The sequence below is a fragment of the Pan troglodytes genome, chromosome 11 (assembly GCF_028858775.2).
Source record: "Pan troglodytes isolate AG18354 chromosome 11, NHGRI_mPanTro3-v2.0_pri, whole genome shotgun sequence".
In the NCBI taxonomy this organism is placed as follows: domain Eukaryota; kingdom Metazoa; phylum Chordata; class Mammalia; order Primates; family Hominidae; genus Pan; species Pan troglodytes.
In genome coordinates, this window is record NC_072409.2 from 81,866,385 (window position 1) to 81,882,786 (window position 16,402).

General features: G+C 46.9%; 1 protein-coding gene across 2 annotated transcripts in view; it reads left to right on the plus strand.

Moving 5' to 3' along the window:
* Positions 1-5,307: 5,307 nt before the first annotated feature.
* DCAF12 (DDB1 and CUL4 associated factor 12) overlaps positions 5,308-16,402 on the plus strand; it is a 39,556-nt gene continuing 28,461 nt past the window's right edge. The window contains exons 1-2 of one of the 2 annotated variants that reach the window (XM_016960749.4): positions 5,308-6,704; positions 7,781-8,035. In XM_016960749.4, coding sequence (XP_016816238.1) covers positions 6,627-6,704; positions 7,781-8,035 — 333 coding nt within the window. In that variant the 5' untranslated portion in view covers positions 5,308-6,626. The remainder of the gene's footprint in view (positions 6,705-7,780; positions 8,036-16,402) is intronic. The other variant, XM_016960750.4, reaches the window with a different exon arrangement.

Below are 16,402 nucleotides of genomic sequence, written 5' to 3' on the forward strand. Positions count from 1 at the left end.
CCGGGCCCTCGCTGGGCATCCCCTGCAGAGTCAGGGCTGCTCCCTGGGCCAGGCTGCCCTGGGATCCCCCCGAGCCCAGCCAGCCAGGTTCTCAGGCCCTGCACCTGCCTCAGGTCTTTCTTGCTGCAGCCTGCTCCAGCCCAGCCCCCATCCCAGGGGCAGGCAGCCCCTCCTGGTTTCTCCTGTAGGGCACCTCCCTGCCCCCAGCCCCCCCAGGAAATGGTGCTCTCCTGGCCCTGCCTCTGGCCCTTCCTGGGCCGCTGCCCCCTCAGCCATGTAGCACTTCTGAGCTCCTGACCTAGGCCAAGGGGAGGTCTCTGCCCTCTTCCCCGGCCCTGGGCTACCCTTGGGTCCTGCTCCTCAGGCCACTCCCCTGTCCCTGGCCCTGGGGAGGAGGCTGCCCTGGTCATGGCCACCTGCCTGTCATTCCTGACTCATCACCGTCCCCAGTGAACCATTCCTGCCCTCTCCTCAGCTGCAGTTGAAGGCTTTAACTTTGCACACTTTGGGATCACAGTTGCATCATTATGTGTTAAGTAATTGGAATAAATCAAGCAGGTCTCAATGCCAAAGAAAGAAAGAGAAAGAAGGAAAGAAAGAGAGAAAGAAAGAAAAGTAGAAAAGAAAAGAAAAAAAAAGAAAAAATTTTGTAGACCAGAGTTCATGGGTTTCAGCTCTGGCTTATCTCTTGTCTGGTTGCATGACTTGTCATTTTTGGCCTTAGTTTTCTTTAAAACTATAAGTTTAAGACATGAGCTGTCTCTCTATATCTACCACTTTTTTTTTTTTTTTTTTTTTTGAGACGGAGTCTCACTGTGTTGCACAGACTGGAGTGCATTGGCTGAATCTCAACTCACTGCAACCTCCGCCTCCCGAATTCAAGTGATTCTCCTGCCTCAGCCTCCGGAGTAGCTGGGATTACAGGTGTCCGCCACCATGCCTAGCTAATTTTTGTATTTTTAGTAGAGGCCTCAAGTGATCCACCCGCCTTAGTCTCCCAAAGTGCTGGGATTACAGGTGTAAGCCACCTCGCCTGGCCTATATCTTCCACTTTTAATAACCTATGCCCAGAATCTGAAAAATATTTCCACAGTGGGTGAAGTAATTACGATTCCATGCCTCAGAGGCCTCTCACATCCCTACGTCATCGGAGAGCCGTTTTTGTGCGCTTACCATCTGTGTTCGTTTGTGTCCTATGTCCTCTGGGTCTCTTTCCTTGCTATGTTTTATTATGGTTGTATGAATTAAAATCCAAAATCCTTTTTCCTAACAGAAATACTTTCCTCCTAAGCTCTTACTTGCCCCTTTGCTAGCAAGCATGGTTAATTAGCTCCAACACATGAAGGGTAGAGTCAAACAGGGAATTGTATTAACATCCGCTTTGTTTGTTCCAGGAAACCTATGCAAATAAACAAGAGAAAATTCTGTTACTAAGCAAGTATAACACAATTCAGTTTGCCCAAAGCACTTTATAATATTTCTTATTGTTTATTCTTCCTGGCAAGACCAAGGCAAGAGAAGGTAACAGGTGCAGATCCATTAATGACCCTCTAGCAGCACATTGCACTGTGATGAAATGGTTATAAGAACTGAATTGGAGGAGTGGGGTTAGAGAAGACTGGAACTGTTGGGGTTTTTATTTGAGGCTACAAAATAGTATAGTTTGAGGGCCAGACACTGTGGCTCATGCCCGTAATATCAGAACTTTAGGAGGCCGAGACATGCAGATCACTTGAGGTCAGGAGTTCTAGACAAGCCTGGCAAACATGGGGAAACCCTGCCTCTACTGAAAATACAAAAATTAGGGCCAGGAGTGGTGGCTCACGCCTGCAATCCTAGCACTTTGGGAGGCCGAGGCAGGTGGATCACCTGAGGTCGGGAGTTCGAGACCATCCTGACCAACACGGAGAAATCCCATCTCTACTAAAAATACAAAAACATTAGCCAGGCGAGGTGGTGGGCACCTGTAATCCCAGCTACTCAGGAGGCTCAGGCAGGAGAATCGCTTGAACTCAGGAGGCAGAGGTTGCAGTGAGCTGAGATTGCACCATTGCACCCAGCCTGGGCAATGAAGCGAGACTGTCTCACAAAAAAAAAAAAAAAAAAGAAAAGAAAAATGAAAGAAATTTCCAGGCTAGGCATGGTGGCTGATGCCTGTAACCCCAGCACTTTGGGAAGCCGAGGTGGGTGGATGACCTGAGGTCAGGAGTTTGAGACCAGCCTGGCCAACACGGTGAAACCCCATCTCTACCAAAAATACAAAAATTAGCCAGGTGTGGTGGCGCAGGCCTGTAGTCCCAGCTACTTGGGAGGCTGAGGCAGGAGAATTGCTTGAACCCGGAAGGCAGAGGTTGCAGTGAGCTGAGATCGTGCCACTGCACCCCAGCCTGGGTGGGAGAATGAGACTCTGTCTCAAAAAGAAAAAAAAGAAATTTCCAGAACCTCAGAAGGCTCCCTGAGGTCCCCTGCCAGTTAGTAATCCCGCTTAAGGGTAATGACTGATTTCTCTTACCATGGATCAGTTGTGCCTGTTTTCATACTTCAAAAACATGAAATTAGGCATTTACTAATTACATTTAGGAATTACTGCTTTGGTTGGCCTCAGTGTCTCATACCTGTAATACCAGCACTTTGGGAGGCCAAGGTGGGAGGATCGCTTAAGCCCAGGAGTTTAAGACCAGCCTGGGCAACCAGGCGAGACCCTGTCTCTACAAAAGATAAAAAATAAGCTGGGTGTGGTGGCACATGCATGCCATGCCACTGCACTCCAGCCTGGGCAACAAAGCGAGAACTTGTCCCTCAAAAAATAAAAATAAAAAAAGGAATTACTGCTTTGTGTTTGATTTTTTTGGAGACAGGTCTGGATCTCCCAGGCTGGAGTGCAGTGGCATGATATTGGCTCTCCACCTGCAACCTCCACCTTCTGGGCTCAAGCTATCCTCCCACCTCAGCCTGCCAACTCCCAGGTAGCTGGGACTACAGGTACATGCCACCCCACCCAGCTAATTTTTGTATGTTTCTATAGAGACAGGATTTTCCCATGTTGCCCATGCTGGTCTCAAACTCCTGAGTTCAAGCAATCTACCTGCCTCAGCCTCCCAAAGTGCTAGGATTACAGGGGTGAGCCCCGTGCCCAGCAGTGTGTTTGATTTTTTTTTCTTTTCTTTTCTTTTTTTTTTTTTGAAACGGAATCTCATTCTGTTGCCCAGGCTGGAGTGCAGTGGCTTGATCTCGGCTTACCGAAGCCTTGGTCTCCTGGGTTCAAGCGATTCTCCTGCCTCAGCCTCCTGAGTAGCTGGGACTACTGGCGGGCACCACCATGCCCAGCTAATTTGTGTATTTTTAGTAGAGAGGGGGTTTCACCATGTTGGCCAGGCTGGTCTCAAACTCCTGACCTAAGGTGATCCACCCGCCTTGGCATCCCAAAGTGATGGGATTACAGGTGTAAGCCACCACGCCTGGCCTGATATCTTTTATGCAATATTATAAAATTCATTCACATAGTTTTGTCAAGGTGAAATAAAATATATAGATGAATCTCTAAAATTAAAATGTTTTGTGAAGCAGGAATTGTAATTCAGGGCACATGCAAACTGGGTGGTCTTTGCCATGTCTGCAGAACAAAGAGAAGGTTGGAAGTTTTATAAAAAGGAAAAGTGTTATGTATTGCTCTTCAAGAAAGTTCATTGGCACTAGTAAGGTTTTGGGGAGCTGGCAAGTTTTGATTGGTAAGTGAAGGCAATAAGTAAAACTATTTCTGAGAGTCACAGTAGGTTGTTTTAACAGCTATTAGATAAAACTGCTTTCAGATTACAGCACGCAGTTTCAGCAGTGAGGCTCACTAAGAATGCCATTCTTGGAGTACTTACATGCCCTGAGTCCTTTTTCCCCCAGCCACTCTACTACTTTATTATTGTTATCATTATTATTTTATTATTTTATTTTTTAGACAGGGTCTTGCTCTGTCACCCTGGCTGGAGTCCAGTGGTATGATCTCAGCTCACTGCAACCCAGCTACTCAGGAGGCTGGTCTCGAACTCCTGACCTCAGGTGATTGGCCCAACTCGGCCTCCCAATGTGCTGGGATTACAGGCGTGAGCCACCGCACCTGGCCTGCAGTCTTTTAAAGGCGATTGTCAATTAAATTTCCAAAATGGACTTTCATTCTGTTATTTGAATAGAAATGGTGAGCTCTTGGCCAGGCGTGGTGGCTCATGCCTGTAATCCTAGCACTTTGGGAGGCCGAAGTGGGCGGATCACCTGAGGTCAGGATTTTGAGACCAGCCTGGCCAACATGGCGAAACCCCATCTCTACTGAAAATACACAAATTAGTGGGCAACCATCCTGGCTAACATGGTGAAACCCCGTCTCTACTAAAAATACAAAAATTAGTGGGCAACCATCCTGGCTAACATGGTGAAACCCCGTCTCTACTAAAAATACAAAAAATTAGCCAGGCGTGGTGGCGGGCGCCTGTAGTCTCAGCTATTCGGGAAGCTGAGCCAGGAGAATGGCGTGAACCCAGGAGGCGGAGCCTGCAGTGAGCCGAGATCGCACCACTGCACTCCATCCTGGGCGACAGAGCGAGACTCCGTCTCAAAAAAGAAAAAAAAAAAAATTAGCTGGGCAACGTGGCGAGCACCTGTAATCTGAGCTACTCAGGAGGCTGAGGTAGGAGAATCACTTGAACCCAGGAGGCAGAGGTTGCAGTGAGCCGAGATCGTGCCACTGCACTCCAGCCTAGGCTACAGAGTGAGACTCCATCTCAAAAAAAAAGAAAAGAAAAGAAAAGAAAAGAAATCGCGAGCTCTGCTATAAGGTACATTTGGGGATGGTTCCTAGGTTGTGAAGATGAAGTAAAGGAACTTTGAGAAAGAGACTGCAGCAGTGCCCAGTGTGCCCCTCTTGGCACTGACAGCCCGATCTGAGCCTAGAGATTCTCAAAGGATTCCAGACTCTTGCCCAGGGGCTCCTGGGTCATCCAGAGCATTGCGGGGCAAGACAGAATTAGAACAGACTCAAAAAAGGAAGCTGACCCATTCCTGACCCACTCACTATGTGCATATCTCTAAAGGGACAGGCCTGACCAAATAAGATGGAGCTGCCTTTCCCAAGACATTAGGGGTTAGTGGTAGTGCCGACTTGGGATGGCAGGAGACCCTGCTTCAATCTGGTCTTTGATTCGGCTTGGAAAACAAATCCAAATCTCCTTGTTGACAGAACTTGAGATGGTCCAACAGAGCTCCTTGGAGGTATGAGGCCTGAGGCCTGAAGCCTGAAGGGACCAGCAGGTAACTGGGCACCACAGTCTGAGGCCAATCAGCCCGAAGCAAGAGCATCCTGCTTCCTCAGAGGGTTTGTTTGCTTGAGGAAAGTGAAGGCTGGCAGTCATATTCCTTCAGGATCTTCCAAAAATGTTGGCAAGGGTGATCCTGATGAAGACCCCTTGTTTGGAGGCCAATGCCAGCTCTAACTGGACTGGCAAGCCAAAAATGACCACTCTCTTTCCTGTAGTTCAGAATTCCCGACCTGCCCTAATGGAGACGCAACCTGAATCCAAGAGTGAGGCAGGCAGCTACAGATAAGTTTACAGCGTGATGACTACTTCATAAAGCACAAAAGACCATGTGGTTTAGATGGCAGGTCATGGAAATCTAAAGGGAATGGTGAAGTTGCACCGTAAGGGGAAGGTGACTGAGGAGCTGAAACTGACTGAGGGGCTGAAGCAGTTCGGACAGGAGAAAGGATCAGGAGGAGACAGAGCGGAGAATGGAGCCTCAGGGCTACCCAGCGGTGGGAAGAGGGTAGCCAGAGACTCGTAGGGCGGCCTGGGTTGGTTGTGCTGGGCAGGTTCTCAGTGGTGGGAAAGTCTGGCCACACTGCCCTGACTTCCTGACTGGACTTCACCTCGAGGGTGGGAGCGGTTCCTGCCCCCCACCCCCCCACCCCCCTGTCCAGCCCTTGGAGCCAGGGCACGGTTTGTGACAGATTCAGGGAAACGTTTGGTGCCAGATGGGAGGTAACCGGTGGCGGCTACCGGGTTGAGGCCTGCACTAGGGAGGATTCCTTCCCCCAGCAGCGCTGGTGGTCCTCACTTCCGGGTGCCTGCGGATAGGCGGGCTGGGGTCGGAGGTCGGCGGCCAGAAGCCAGATTCCCTTGGCCCCAGCTCGTCCACTTCCATCCAGTAGCAGCCAAACAACCGTTGAAAATGGCCTGGCGGCGGCCGGGAAACACCAGCGAACTATCTTCCAACCCCTAGATCCCGCCCCTCTCGTTCCGGCGGTGTTTCCGTGGCGACGCCGTCCGAAGTGCGGCTGCGCAAGGGTGACGGCGCGCGAGCAAGGGGGGAGGGGGTGTTTTGGTTCTAGCCGCTCGCCGTCCTTGCAGGCTCTGCCGTCGGAAAGCCGCTCATTCTCGCTTCCCCTTCCCTTTCCCGGCCCAAGTCCTTCCTCTCTCCTTTCTTTCCGCCTATCTTTTTTCTGCTGCCGCTCCGGGTCCGGGCCATTTTCCGGGCCGGGCGCACTAAGGTGCGCGGCCCCGGGGCCCAGTATATGACCCGCCGTCCTGCTATCCTTCGCTTCCCCCGCCCCATGTGGCTGCGGGGCCGCGGCGGCGCTGCCCACTATGGCCCGGAAAGTAGTTAGCAGGAAGCGGAAAGCGCCCGCCTCGCCGGGAGCTGGGAGCGACGCTCAGGGCCCGCAGGTGAGGGTTGAGAGGCCGGCACCTGGGTGGTGAGGCCGAGGAACCAAGATGGGCTTAAGGTCCGCAGATCCTGCGACAGGAATCGGGGTCCAAGGTCTGCAGTCAGAGGCAAAACAGGAATGGGTCCAGGGCCTATAGGGTCAGGACTGGACCCTCGTTAACTGGAGGGCAGATAGGCCAGGGCGGTGAGGAGCCAAAGGGGAACTCAGGAATGGGACATAATCCGCGGGAGGCCTGCATTCGTGGATAGGGCTTGAAAAGAAACCAGAATCTTGGCTTTGGAGGAAGGGGAAACCGAAGTTAAGGGAATCGGAAACAAACTCTGGTAGAGTGAACTCTACCTTCCATGGGCCCTAGGAAGCTGGGATGATTGCGTCCCTCCTGGAAGAAGGAAGTAGTCTCCCTATATGTATACCCAACCCTGAGCTGGGCCTTTCGGCGTTTGGACCCCAAAAGAAACAACAGTTCCCAGGTATCATCTCTATGCCGCCCTCTTTGGAGGGGAAGGCCTTCTTGGACATAGATATGGCCTCTGATTTCCCGGGGGCCTACTACCCCGTTGGCGGTTGATTTTTCGAATTCTGCAACTGCCTGGAGCGCGGGCATGATGACAGAGGAACGGTCATTGATGATGCATCCCTGGAAGACCTGGGAGCCAGGTCTGGCTCCTTGGACTGTATCTTCCGTGCTCCAGTGGGAGTACAGACTGAGAGGGAGAAGGGGGCTGGGTAGAGATGCAGCCCATGTCGGTATGGGAATCACTCTACCTCTCATTTCCTTCAATCTTTCACTCCTAAAATGTCTAGTAAACCTTTTAGTCTGTTCTATTCCGCATTCATTCCCTTGACTTTCAGCCCTTGTAATTCACATAGGTAAGTTTGACTGTGAGCAACATCTTTTTAATGTTGGAAGAGTTAAACGACTTTCTGGATTGAGATTCTTGTTCTCTTGTGTTTGTATTTGTGTTGTTTGTAAATTCTGCAGTATGAGTTATGAGTTGGTGATTTCTGTAATACAGTAGGATCTGTTCTGAAGAAGAGTAGCCAAAGCCCTGATTTCTAATGTTGTTTCCACAGTTTGGCTGGGATCACTCGCTTCACAAAAGGAAAAGACTTCCTCCTGTGAAGAGATCCTTAGTATACTACTTGAAGAACCGGGAAGTCAGGCTACAGAATGAAACCAGCTACTCTCGAGTGTTGCATGGTTATGCAGCACAGCAACTTCCCAGTCTCCTGAAGGAGAGAGAGTTTCACCTTGGGACCCTTAATAAAGTGTTTGCATCTCAGTGGTTGAATCATAGGCAAGTGGTGTGTGGCACAAAATGCAACACGGTAAGTGCCTGGGGGGATGTGACCTCTCTTCTAGGTCGTGGATATATTGCTCCACTTGCTCTAGAACCTCTGCTAGTTTTCCCGTCTGTTTCTTTTAGGAGGGACTTGCCTTACTCTCCTTTCCATTCTTTCCCGTTGGTGACTTCTTCCTCTTTTCGTGCTCCTTTTTTCACTCATACATTTCTTTTCTGATAAGTCTTCAAAGGAGTGTATTTCTTCAGGCCCTCTCTGGATGTGCTGCTTCTAGAGGGTTGTTTGTTTGTTTGTTTGTTTTTGCCTCATATTTTTATGCTGGTTTTTAAGTCATAGGCCTCAAAGGAAAGACTTAAGAAATAATGATGCTTAGAGCATCATTCAGGATACATAATAGTGAAAACAGCCTAAGAACGTATGTCGAAGTATTTAAAATAGCACACTTGGCTGTTTTTTAGTGAACAGAATCTAAAAATGTATAAACTGAAATATGAGAAATACATGAACTGTTTCCTATAAGGAAGGCAGGGAATGTGTGTCTGGTAGTATATTTCAGGGTATAAGCATTAGCTCTTTGGAAAGTAGCCTTTTTAAGAGTGAATAGAAAGACAGTTAAAAATGAATGAAGTGAAAAATTTCTCAGTAAGCTTTGTAACCAACCCAATGATAGGCCAGGATAAAATAAGTCAAAGGGCAGAAATGTTTGGAATAGAGTCCACGAATAGCATGATGTCAGAGGACTGGCAAATGAAAAGAGGCAGGGCCTAGGGCCTAGGGGTGGGAAATGATTACGCCCAGCCCTCCCTCGGTTTTCACCTCACCCTGTGTGAATGGACAAGTAATGTCATAATGTGTGAGTAAATTGACCCTGGACTGAAACACATTTTGGATCATTAAAAGAGAGAAGATTGCTCTAGATCAAGAAAGTCTTAAGTACTAGGAGAAGTGTCTGTTTATAAAGGACATAGGCAAAAATTTAAACAGTTTTGAGGAAGGAAATAATACCATGGTGGTTGGGGCCAACCTTTCGTTTCCTCTTCTGTTGAGAGTCGCTTGTCTTACCCAGAAGCCTTTCAAAACTAAGTGGTGGCAACGGGCCTCCACAGAACTTCCTTTTCTTGGTCTCTCCAGCTGCCCACTCGTGGTTAAGAACTGTCATCCTTGTCACTTGGAGTAGAAAAAGAGTCTCCTGCTTGGAAGAGTTCATTCCACTCCCCGCACGTGCATCATAGTGTTTAGCCTAGCAAATATTACTGAATTGTAAACTGAATTAATCATCATAGCCTCTTGCTTCTTGAATTTATTGACACTATTTTGAAGGCGAGCATAATAAGTAATAATTTAACCTACTCTTAATTCCTACCTCTTTCTGTCTTCCTAATCCTCATAACCTAGTGTTTGGGGCAAGGGGAGCTGTTTTCATTTTATAGTTAGTATTTGTTTGTTTTTGCTTAGCTTCCAGAACCAAAGCAGGGAACTAGGAATAGTGCTCTTCTCTGAACTTTGTGACATTGGGCAAATGATTCCCTTATTTGTGCTTTTGTTTTTGCATCTGCAAAATGGGAGTGATAATATCTGGTGCTAAGAAGGTGTCTGCATGCATCTGGGAAATATTCTGAGTGAGCAATATCTTACTTATTTAAAAGTACTAGTAGCGGTAAAAATGATTTCCATAACCTTTTCCCACAATTTGAAGAGAGGAAAATTATTTAAAAATTGGAATTGTCTTTGGATAATGTGTGAAGATTTCAGAGGTGGAAGAGATTATGTTGTATTCTCAATAGTAAAGTTTTGATGTAGAATGTCCCTGTGCTGTGGGCTAACAATCAAACTAGGGTAGTCATTCAATCCCCAAATTTCTTGGCCCCAGGTAGCACAGGAGTAACAGCAAGGATAGCCACAGTTGTTTTCATCATTAATAACAATAAAGTCATATTTTTACTCAACTGCTTAAGTAGAGGTGGTATAACCTTAATTAGAACATGGATCTGGCAGCTGGGATGGGTTAGGTATATGTTCATGGTTTAGACTTACGCAAATTCAGATTGGCTGAGGAGCCAGACAGAAAAGCTAAGTGAAGAAAAGTTTGCTAGGCACAAGACAGTAAGGAGTAGTAGGGGCTGCAAAGAACTACAGAAGGCATTCTTGACTTTAACCAACTGTTGCCGTGTGGGAATTTGAGCCTAGTGTTAAAAAGATTTTCTTTCGCAGGGCAAGGTGGCTCACACCTGTAATCCTAGCACTTTGGAAGGCCAAGGCGGGCGGATCACCTGAGGTCAGGAGTTCGAGACCAGCCTGGCCAACATGGTGAAACCCTGTTTCTACAGAAGTACAAACAAATTAGCTGGGCATGATGGTGGGTGCCTGTAATCCCAGCTACTCGGAAGGCTGAGGCAGGAGAATTGCTTGAACCCGGGAGGCGGAGGTTGTAGTGAGCTGAGATTGTGCCATTCTACTCCAGCCTGGGCAACAGAGTGAGACTTCGTCTCAAAAAAAAAAAAAAAAAAATTGATACTAATGTCTTGAACCTATATAACTGGAAAGATGGCAGGGTGAATGTTAAGGAACAGATTTGGGTTTTGTCCTTTTCATCAATTAGTTGAAGCTTGGCAGAGAGTAAGGATTAAAGTTAATGATTTGGCAGTCATTTATGTAGAAGGAATTATTGAAATTGTTACATTATCATGGGAAAGACAGTAGAGAGCAGGCATTCCTGGCTTGAGTTGTGTAAACTTTCCCTAAAATTGCAAAGTTTTGATTATATGTGTACTTTCTGGGCAAGATTTTGGGGGGGTGGTGTGGGAAGTCGTTCTTAGTTTTTGTCCTTAGATTTTCAAAGAGAGTACTATGAGCCAAAAATGGTTAAGAACCACTGATACTGACAGATAAGCTAAGGAGAGAACCTTGGAAAACATGTACATTTACAGGGCAAGAAGAACTGCTTCGGGGGAGCAGGGAACTCAGGAAAACCGGGAGAATACAGAAAAGAATTCAAGAAAGGAGGACTTTATTTTTGTTTTTTTGCTTTTTTGTTTTTTTTGAGACAGAGTCTCGCTATGTCGCCAGGCTGGAGTGCAGTGGCGCGATCTCAGCTCACTGCAACCTCTGCCTCCTGGGTTCAATCGATTCTCCCGCCTCAGCCTCCTGAGTAGCTGGGATTACAGGTACCTGCCACCACACCCAGCTAATTTTTGTATTTTTAGTAGAGATAGGGTTTCACCATGTTGGCCAGGATGGTCTCGATCTTCTGACCTCGTGATCCGCCTGCCTTGGCCTCCCAAAGTGCTGGGATTACAGGCATGAGCCACCGCGCCTGGCCGAAAAGAGGACTCTTGAAGGGGCTGGGGGTGGGGTGTGATTTGAGGAGAAGGATGGCAATCGGCAGAGTGATGATCTACACAGTTGGAGGTATTTAATTTTGGACGTGAACTCTTATTTCCCATTGTCAGCACTCTCCAGTCAAAGACTACCAGGGACTGTTCTTGTAGCAGAACAAGTCAGATATAGTTGCTTGTTGTACCTAGGAGAACCTTCACCATAGGAGAGCGAGGGACCTCTCGGTAAGAGTGCTGGAAAGGAGTTACAACACTGGGACTTGTTGCACGTGATTTGGGGGAAGGCTTAAGGATATAGCACTTTGCTCCAGATGGATACTGTCACGACGGGCAAATTCTATGTTTGGGTATCTTAATCTTATCTAGCAGGAGGTTAAAGCTGTAATTGATAAAGATGAAACAGTCATTTATATTAGCCAGGTTAAGGGGATGTTTGATCTTTTTGTGGTTTAGTCAGTGTTCTTGGGTTTTTTGTTTGTTTGTTTGTTTTTTGAGATGGAGTCTCGCTCTGTCGCTCAGGCTGGAGTACAGTGGCATGATCTTGGCTCACTGCAACCTCCGTCTCCCAGGTTCAAGTGATTCTCTCCCCTCTGCCTCCCGAGTGGCTGGGAGTACGGGCACATGCCACCACGCACAGCTAATTTTCGTATTTTTAGTAGAGACAGGGTTTCACCATGTTGGCCAGGCTGGTCTCGAACTCCTGACCTCAGGTGATCCACCCGCCTCAGCCTCCCAAAGTGCTGGGATTACAGGTGTGAGCCACCTTGCCTGGCCAGTGTTCTTGTTTTGGTCTGTGTTCAGGTATGATTATAGAGTGGTCTTGTTTTTGTCTTTATCACAGTTGCAGAGTGGCCTTGTCTGATGTTGATATTCTCTGAAATTATTTATTTACGCTAGGACACCAAGGCCTACCTGAGAGTATCAGGCTAACCCATTATGTCAGGGTTGCTTTGTTCTCTTTTTTTTTTTTTTTTTTTTTGAGACCGCGTCTTGCTGTGTTGCCAAGGCTGGAGTGCAGTGGCACGATCTTGGCTCACTGTAACCTTTGCCTCCGGGTTCAAGTGATTCTTGTGCCTCAGCCCCCCGACTAGCTGGGACTACAGGCGCGTGCTACCATGCCTGGCCAATTTTTGTATTTTTAGTGGAGACGGGGTTTCACCATGCTGGCCAGGCTGGTCTCAAATGCCTGACCTCATGTAATCTGCCCGCCTCAGCCTCCCAAAGTGCTGGGATTACAAACGTGAGCCACCATGCCCGGCCACTTTGTTGTTTTTCAAGACAGCGTTTTGCACTCAGGGTGGAGTACAGTGGTGCAGTCATGGCTCACTGCAGCTTCAAATTCCTGGGCCCAAGGGATCCTCCTGCCCCAGAATCCTGAGTAGCTGGGACTATATCACATGCCATCATACCTGGCCTTTTTTTTTTTTTTTTTTTTTAGAGACGGACTTTCATTCTTGTTGCCCAGGCTGAAGTGCAGTGGCTCGGTTTCAGCTCACTGCAACCTCCACCTCCCAGGTTGAAGTGATTCTCCTGCCTCAGCCTCTTGAGTAGCTGGGATTATAGGCGCCCACCACCAAGCCCGGCTAATTTTTTTGTGTTTTTTAGTAGAGACAGGGTTCACCATGTTGGCCAGTATTGGCTGGGCATAGTGGCTCATGACTGTAATCCAGCACTTTGGGAAGCTGAGACAGGAAGATCACTTGAGCCCAGAGATTCAAGACCAGCCTGGGCAATGTAGTGAGACCCCATCTCTACAAAATATTTAAGAATTAGCTGGGCATGGTGGCTTGTGCCTTTGGTCCTAGCTACTCAGGAGGCTGAAGTGGGAGGATGGCTTGAGTCTGGGAAGTGGAGGCTGCAGTTAAATGGGATTACACCACTGCACTCTAGCCTGGGTGACAGAGCACGACCCTGTCTCAAAAAAAAAAAAAAACCGCAAAAGTACATAGTATTTGTTGAAAGAAGAGCCTAAAAATGTTATACCCTTTTGCCTAAAATGTTCACACCTGAGAATTTATCCAAAGGAAAAGTCATTTTTAACAAGATAATAATTGGAAGCTACTTAATCTAAATACTAACAATCGAATACTTAAGTAAATAGTGATAAATCTGGATGGTATTATGCAGACATTAACATAATTATGGAGACTGTAATGTGCGAAGAATTCAGTATGTTTAATGAAATGAGATACAAAATCCTGTCTCTGCTGATAATAGCTGTGCACAATTAAAATATATATGTGGTTGAAGACTAAACAGGAACCTGACAAATGAAAAACAGATTTTAAAAGAGAGAAAATTCTGAGTGATCTTTCTTGCATTTTAAATTTCTGTATTGTTGATAAAGTATCATTTGTACAATAAACACTCATCTTTTAAAACTGTTATTTCAGCTAGATGAACCTTGCGTTTTCTTATCCTAAAATGACGGTGAGAAGGACCGAAGTAGGGGCTCAAAAATACAGTAGTAGAATATGCAACAAAAGGAGTTGCTCCTCTTAGTCACACAGTGAGTTTTTTGGAGCTCAAAATAGCCCCTGGAGAGGGCTCTTGATTCTCAATGGGCAAATACACAACCATATGGTCCTGGTCCTCAAGTCTTAATGCTGTTACACTTAGGAAGTAAGTGTGAGATAAGAGAGATATTATTATTATTAGTATTTTCTTTTTTGAGACAGGGTCTTACTCTGTTGCCCAGGCTGCAGTGCACTGGCGCAATCTTGGCTCACTGCAACCTCCGCCTCCCAGGTTCAAGCGATTCTTCTGCTTCAGCACCACCAAGTAGCTGGGATTACAGGTGTGTGCCACCACGCCCGGCTAATTTTTGTATTTTTAGTAGAGATGGGGTCTTGCCATATTGGCCAGCCTGGTTTTGAACTCCTGACCTCAGGTGATCTGCACACCTCTGCCTCTCAAAGTGCTGGGATTATACGCATGACCCACCACGCCCGGCCATATTATCATTATTTAACACTATTGTTAAGAGTTTATAATCTCTTATACCAGATACGTAATTACAATCTCTGCTCTCCAGTAGTTTGCAGGTTAGGGATAAAGCTCCCTGTTAATTCTGAGTAGAAGGCCTTATACCTGGAAATGTCACCAGGGAACAAAAACCTGAAAGTTTCCTGTGTACAGATTTTCTCCTGAATAACTTACACGTTAACTATTAGCATCCTTGAGTATATAGAAATCAATTTCAGGCCGGGGGCAGTGGCTCACTCCTGTAATCCCGGCACTTTGGGAGGCTGAGGCAGGTGGATCACTTGAGGCCAGGAGTTCGAGACCAGCCCGGCCAACATGATGAAATCCCGTCTCTACTAAAAACACAAAAATTAGCCGGGCATGATGCCGCATGCCTGTGGTCCCGGCTACTCGGGAGTCTGAGTCAGGACAGTCGCTTGAACCCGGGAGGCAGAGGTTGTAGTGAACTGAGATTGTGCCACTGCACTCCAGCCTGGGCGACAGAATGAGTCTGTCTTTTTTTCCATCTTGGAAAAAAAACAAAAGAAATAAATCAATTTCCATCTTCTATAGGTAGGAAGAAATAAAGATTCTTATGAAATCAGACTATTGGACTAATCCTTTTATTTCCCCTTTCATTTTTCAGATTGGTATCACTTGGAAATAGGTGATGGGATTTGTAAACATATAAAAGCAATACTAAATAGGGTTCTGATTTAACAGTCCAAGAGTAATTTCTTTTTTTGTTTGTTTTTTTGAGACAGAGTTTCGCTCTTGTTGCCCAGGCTGGAGTGTGATGGTGCGATCTCGGCTCACTGCAACCTCCGCCTCCTGGGTTCAAGCAGTTCTCCTGCCTCAGCCTCCCGAGTAGCTGGAATTACAGGAATGCGCCACCACACCCAGCTAATTTTGTATTTTTAGTGATGGGGTGTCTCCATGTTGGTGAGGCTGGTCTGGAAATCCCAACCTCAGGTGATCCTCCCGCCTGGGCCTCCCAAAGTGCTGGGATTACAGGTGTGAGCCACTGCACCCAGCAAGAATTTCTTTTTAACAAATATTTGTTTAGATAGATGCTTAAGGTAGCTAAACCTCTGTTGTATGTTGTCAAAGTTTATGTGGTGACTTTGGTGAGTACTAGGTAAAATCAAGGTGTCTTGCCAAAGCTGGCTTTTAGGACTCAGTCCATGTTTAACAGAGACCTCCAAAATCAAGGATTAGAGGCCGGGCGCGGTGGCTCACACCTGTAATGCCAGCACTTTGGCCGGCCGAGGCAGGCAGATCACGAGGTGAGGAGATCAAGACCATCCTGGCTAACACGGTGAAACCCCGTCTCTACTAAAAATACAAAAAATTAGCTGGGCGTGGTGGTGGGCACCTTTTTTTTTTGAGCTCCATCTCAAAAAAAAAAAAAAAATGAAGGATTAGAAATCAATTTACTGCTAGATATAAAGCTTATAAGAATTATGTCACTTAAATCCAAAATAATTGTAAATCCTAATGTGGCCCTCCTTCCACAAAGTCATAATTCTGTGGCGAAACATCAGAATTCAAGACCTATTATGAAGTACCATTACTTATCTTAGCTAGCTAGTAGTGTAGCCCATCTTGTGTAGGAACAGTTTAGATTCACAGCTTAGAGTGTCTAAGATCTTGACATAGCGCAGACACGTGGATTGATTGATGATTGATTTTTGAGACGGAGTCTCGCGCTATTGCCCAGGCTGGAGTGTAGGGGCACGATCTCGGCTTACTGCAACCTCCGCCTCTTGGGTTCAAGCGATTCTTCTGCCTCATCCTCCCGAGTAGCTGGGATTACACACCCGTCACTGTGCCCGGCTAATTTATGTATTTTTAGTAGAGATGGTGTTTCGCCATGTTGGCCAGGATGGTCTCAAACTTCTGACCTAGAGTGATCTGCCCCCCTCAGCCTCCCAAGTGCTAGGATTACAGGCGTGAGCCACTGTGCCCGGCCGGATTTATTTATTAATTTATTATTATTATTTGAGACAGAACCTTGCCCTGTTGCCCAGGCTGAGTGGTGCCATCTTGGCTCACTACAACCTCTGCCACCCGAGTTCAGGCGATTCTCCTGCTT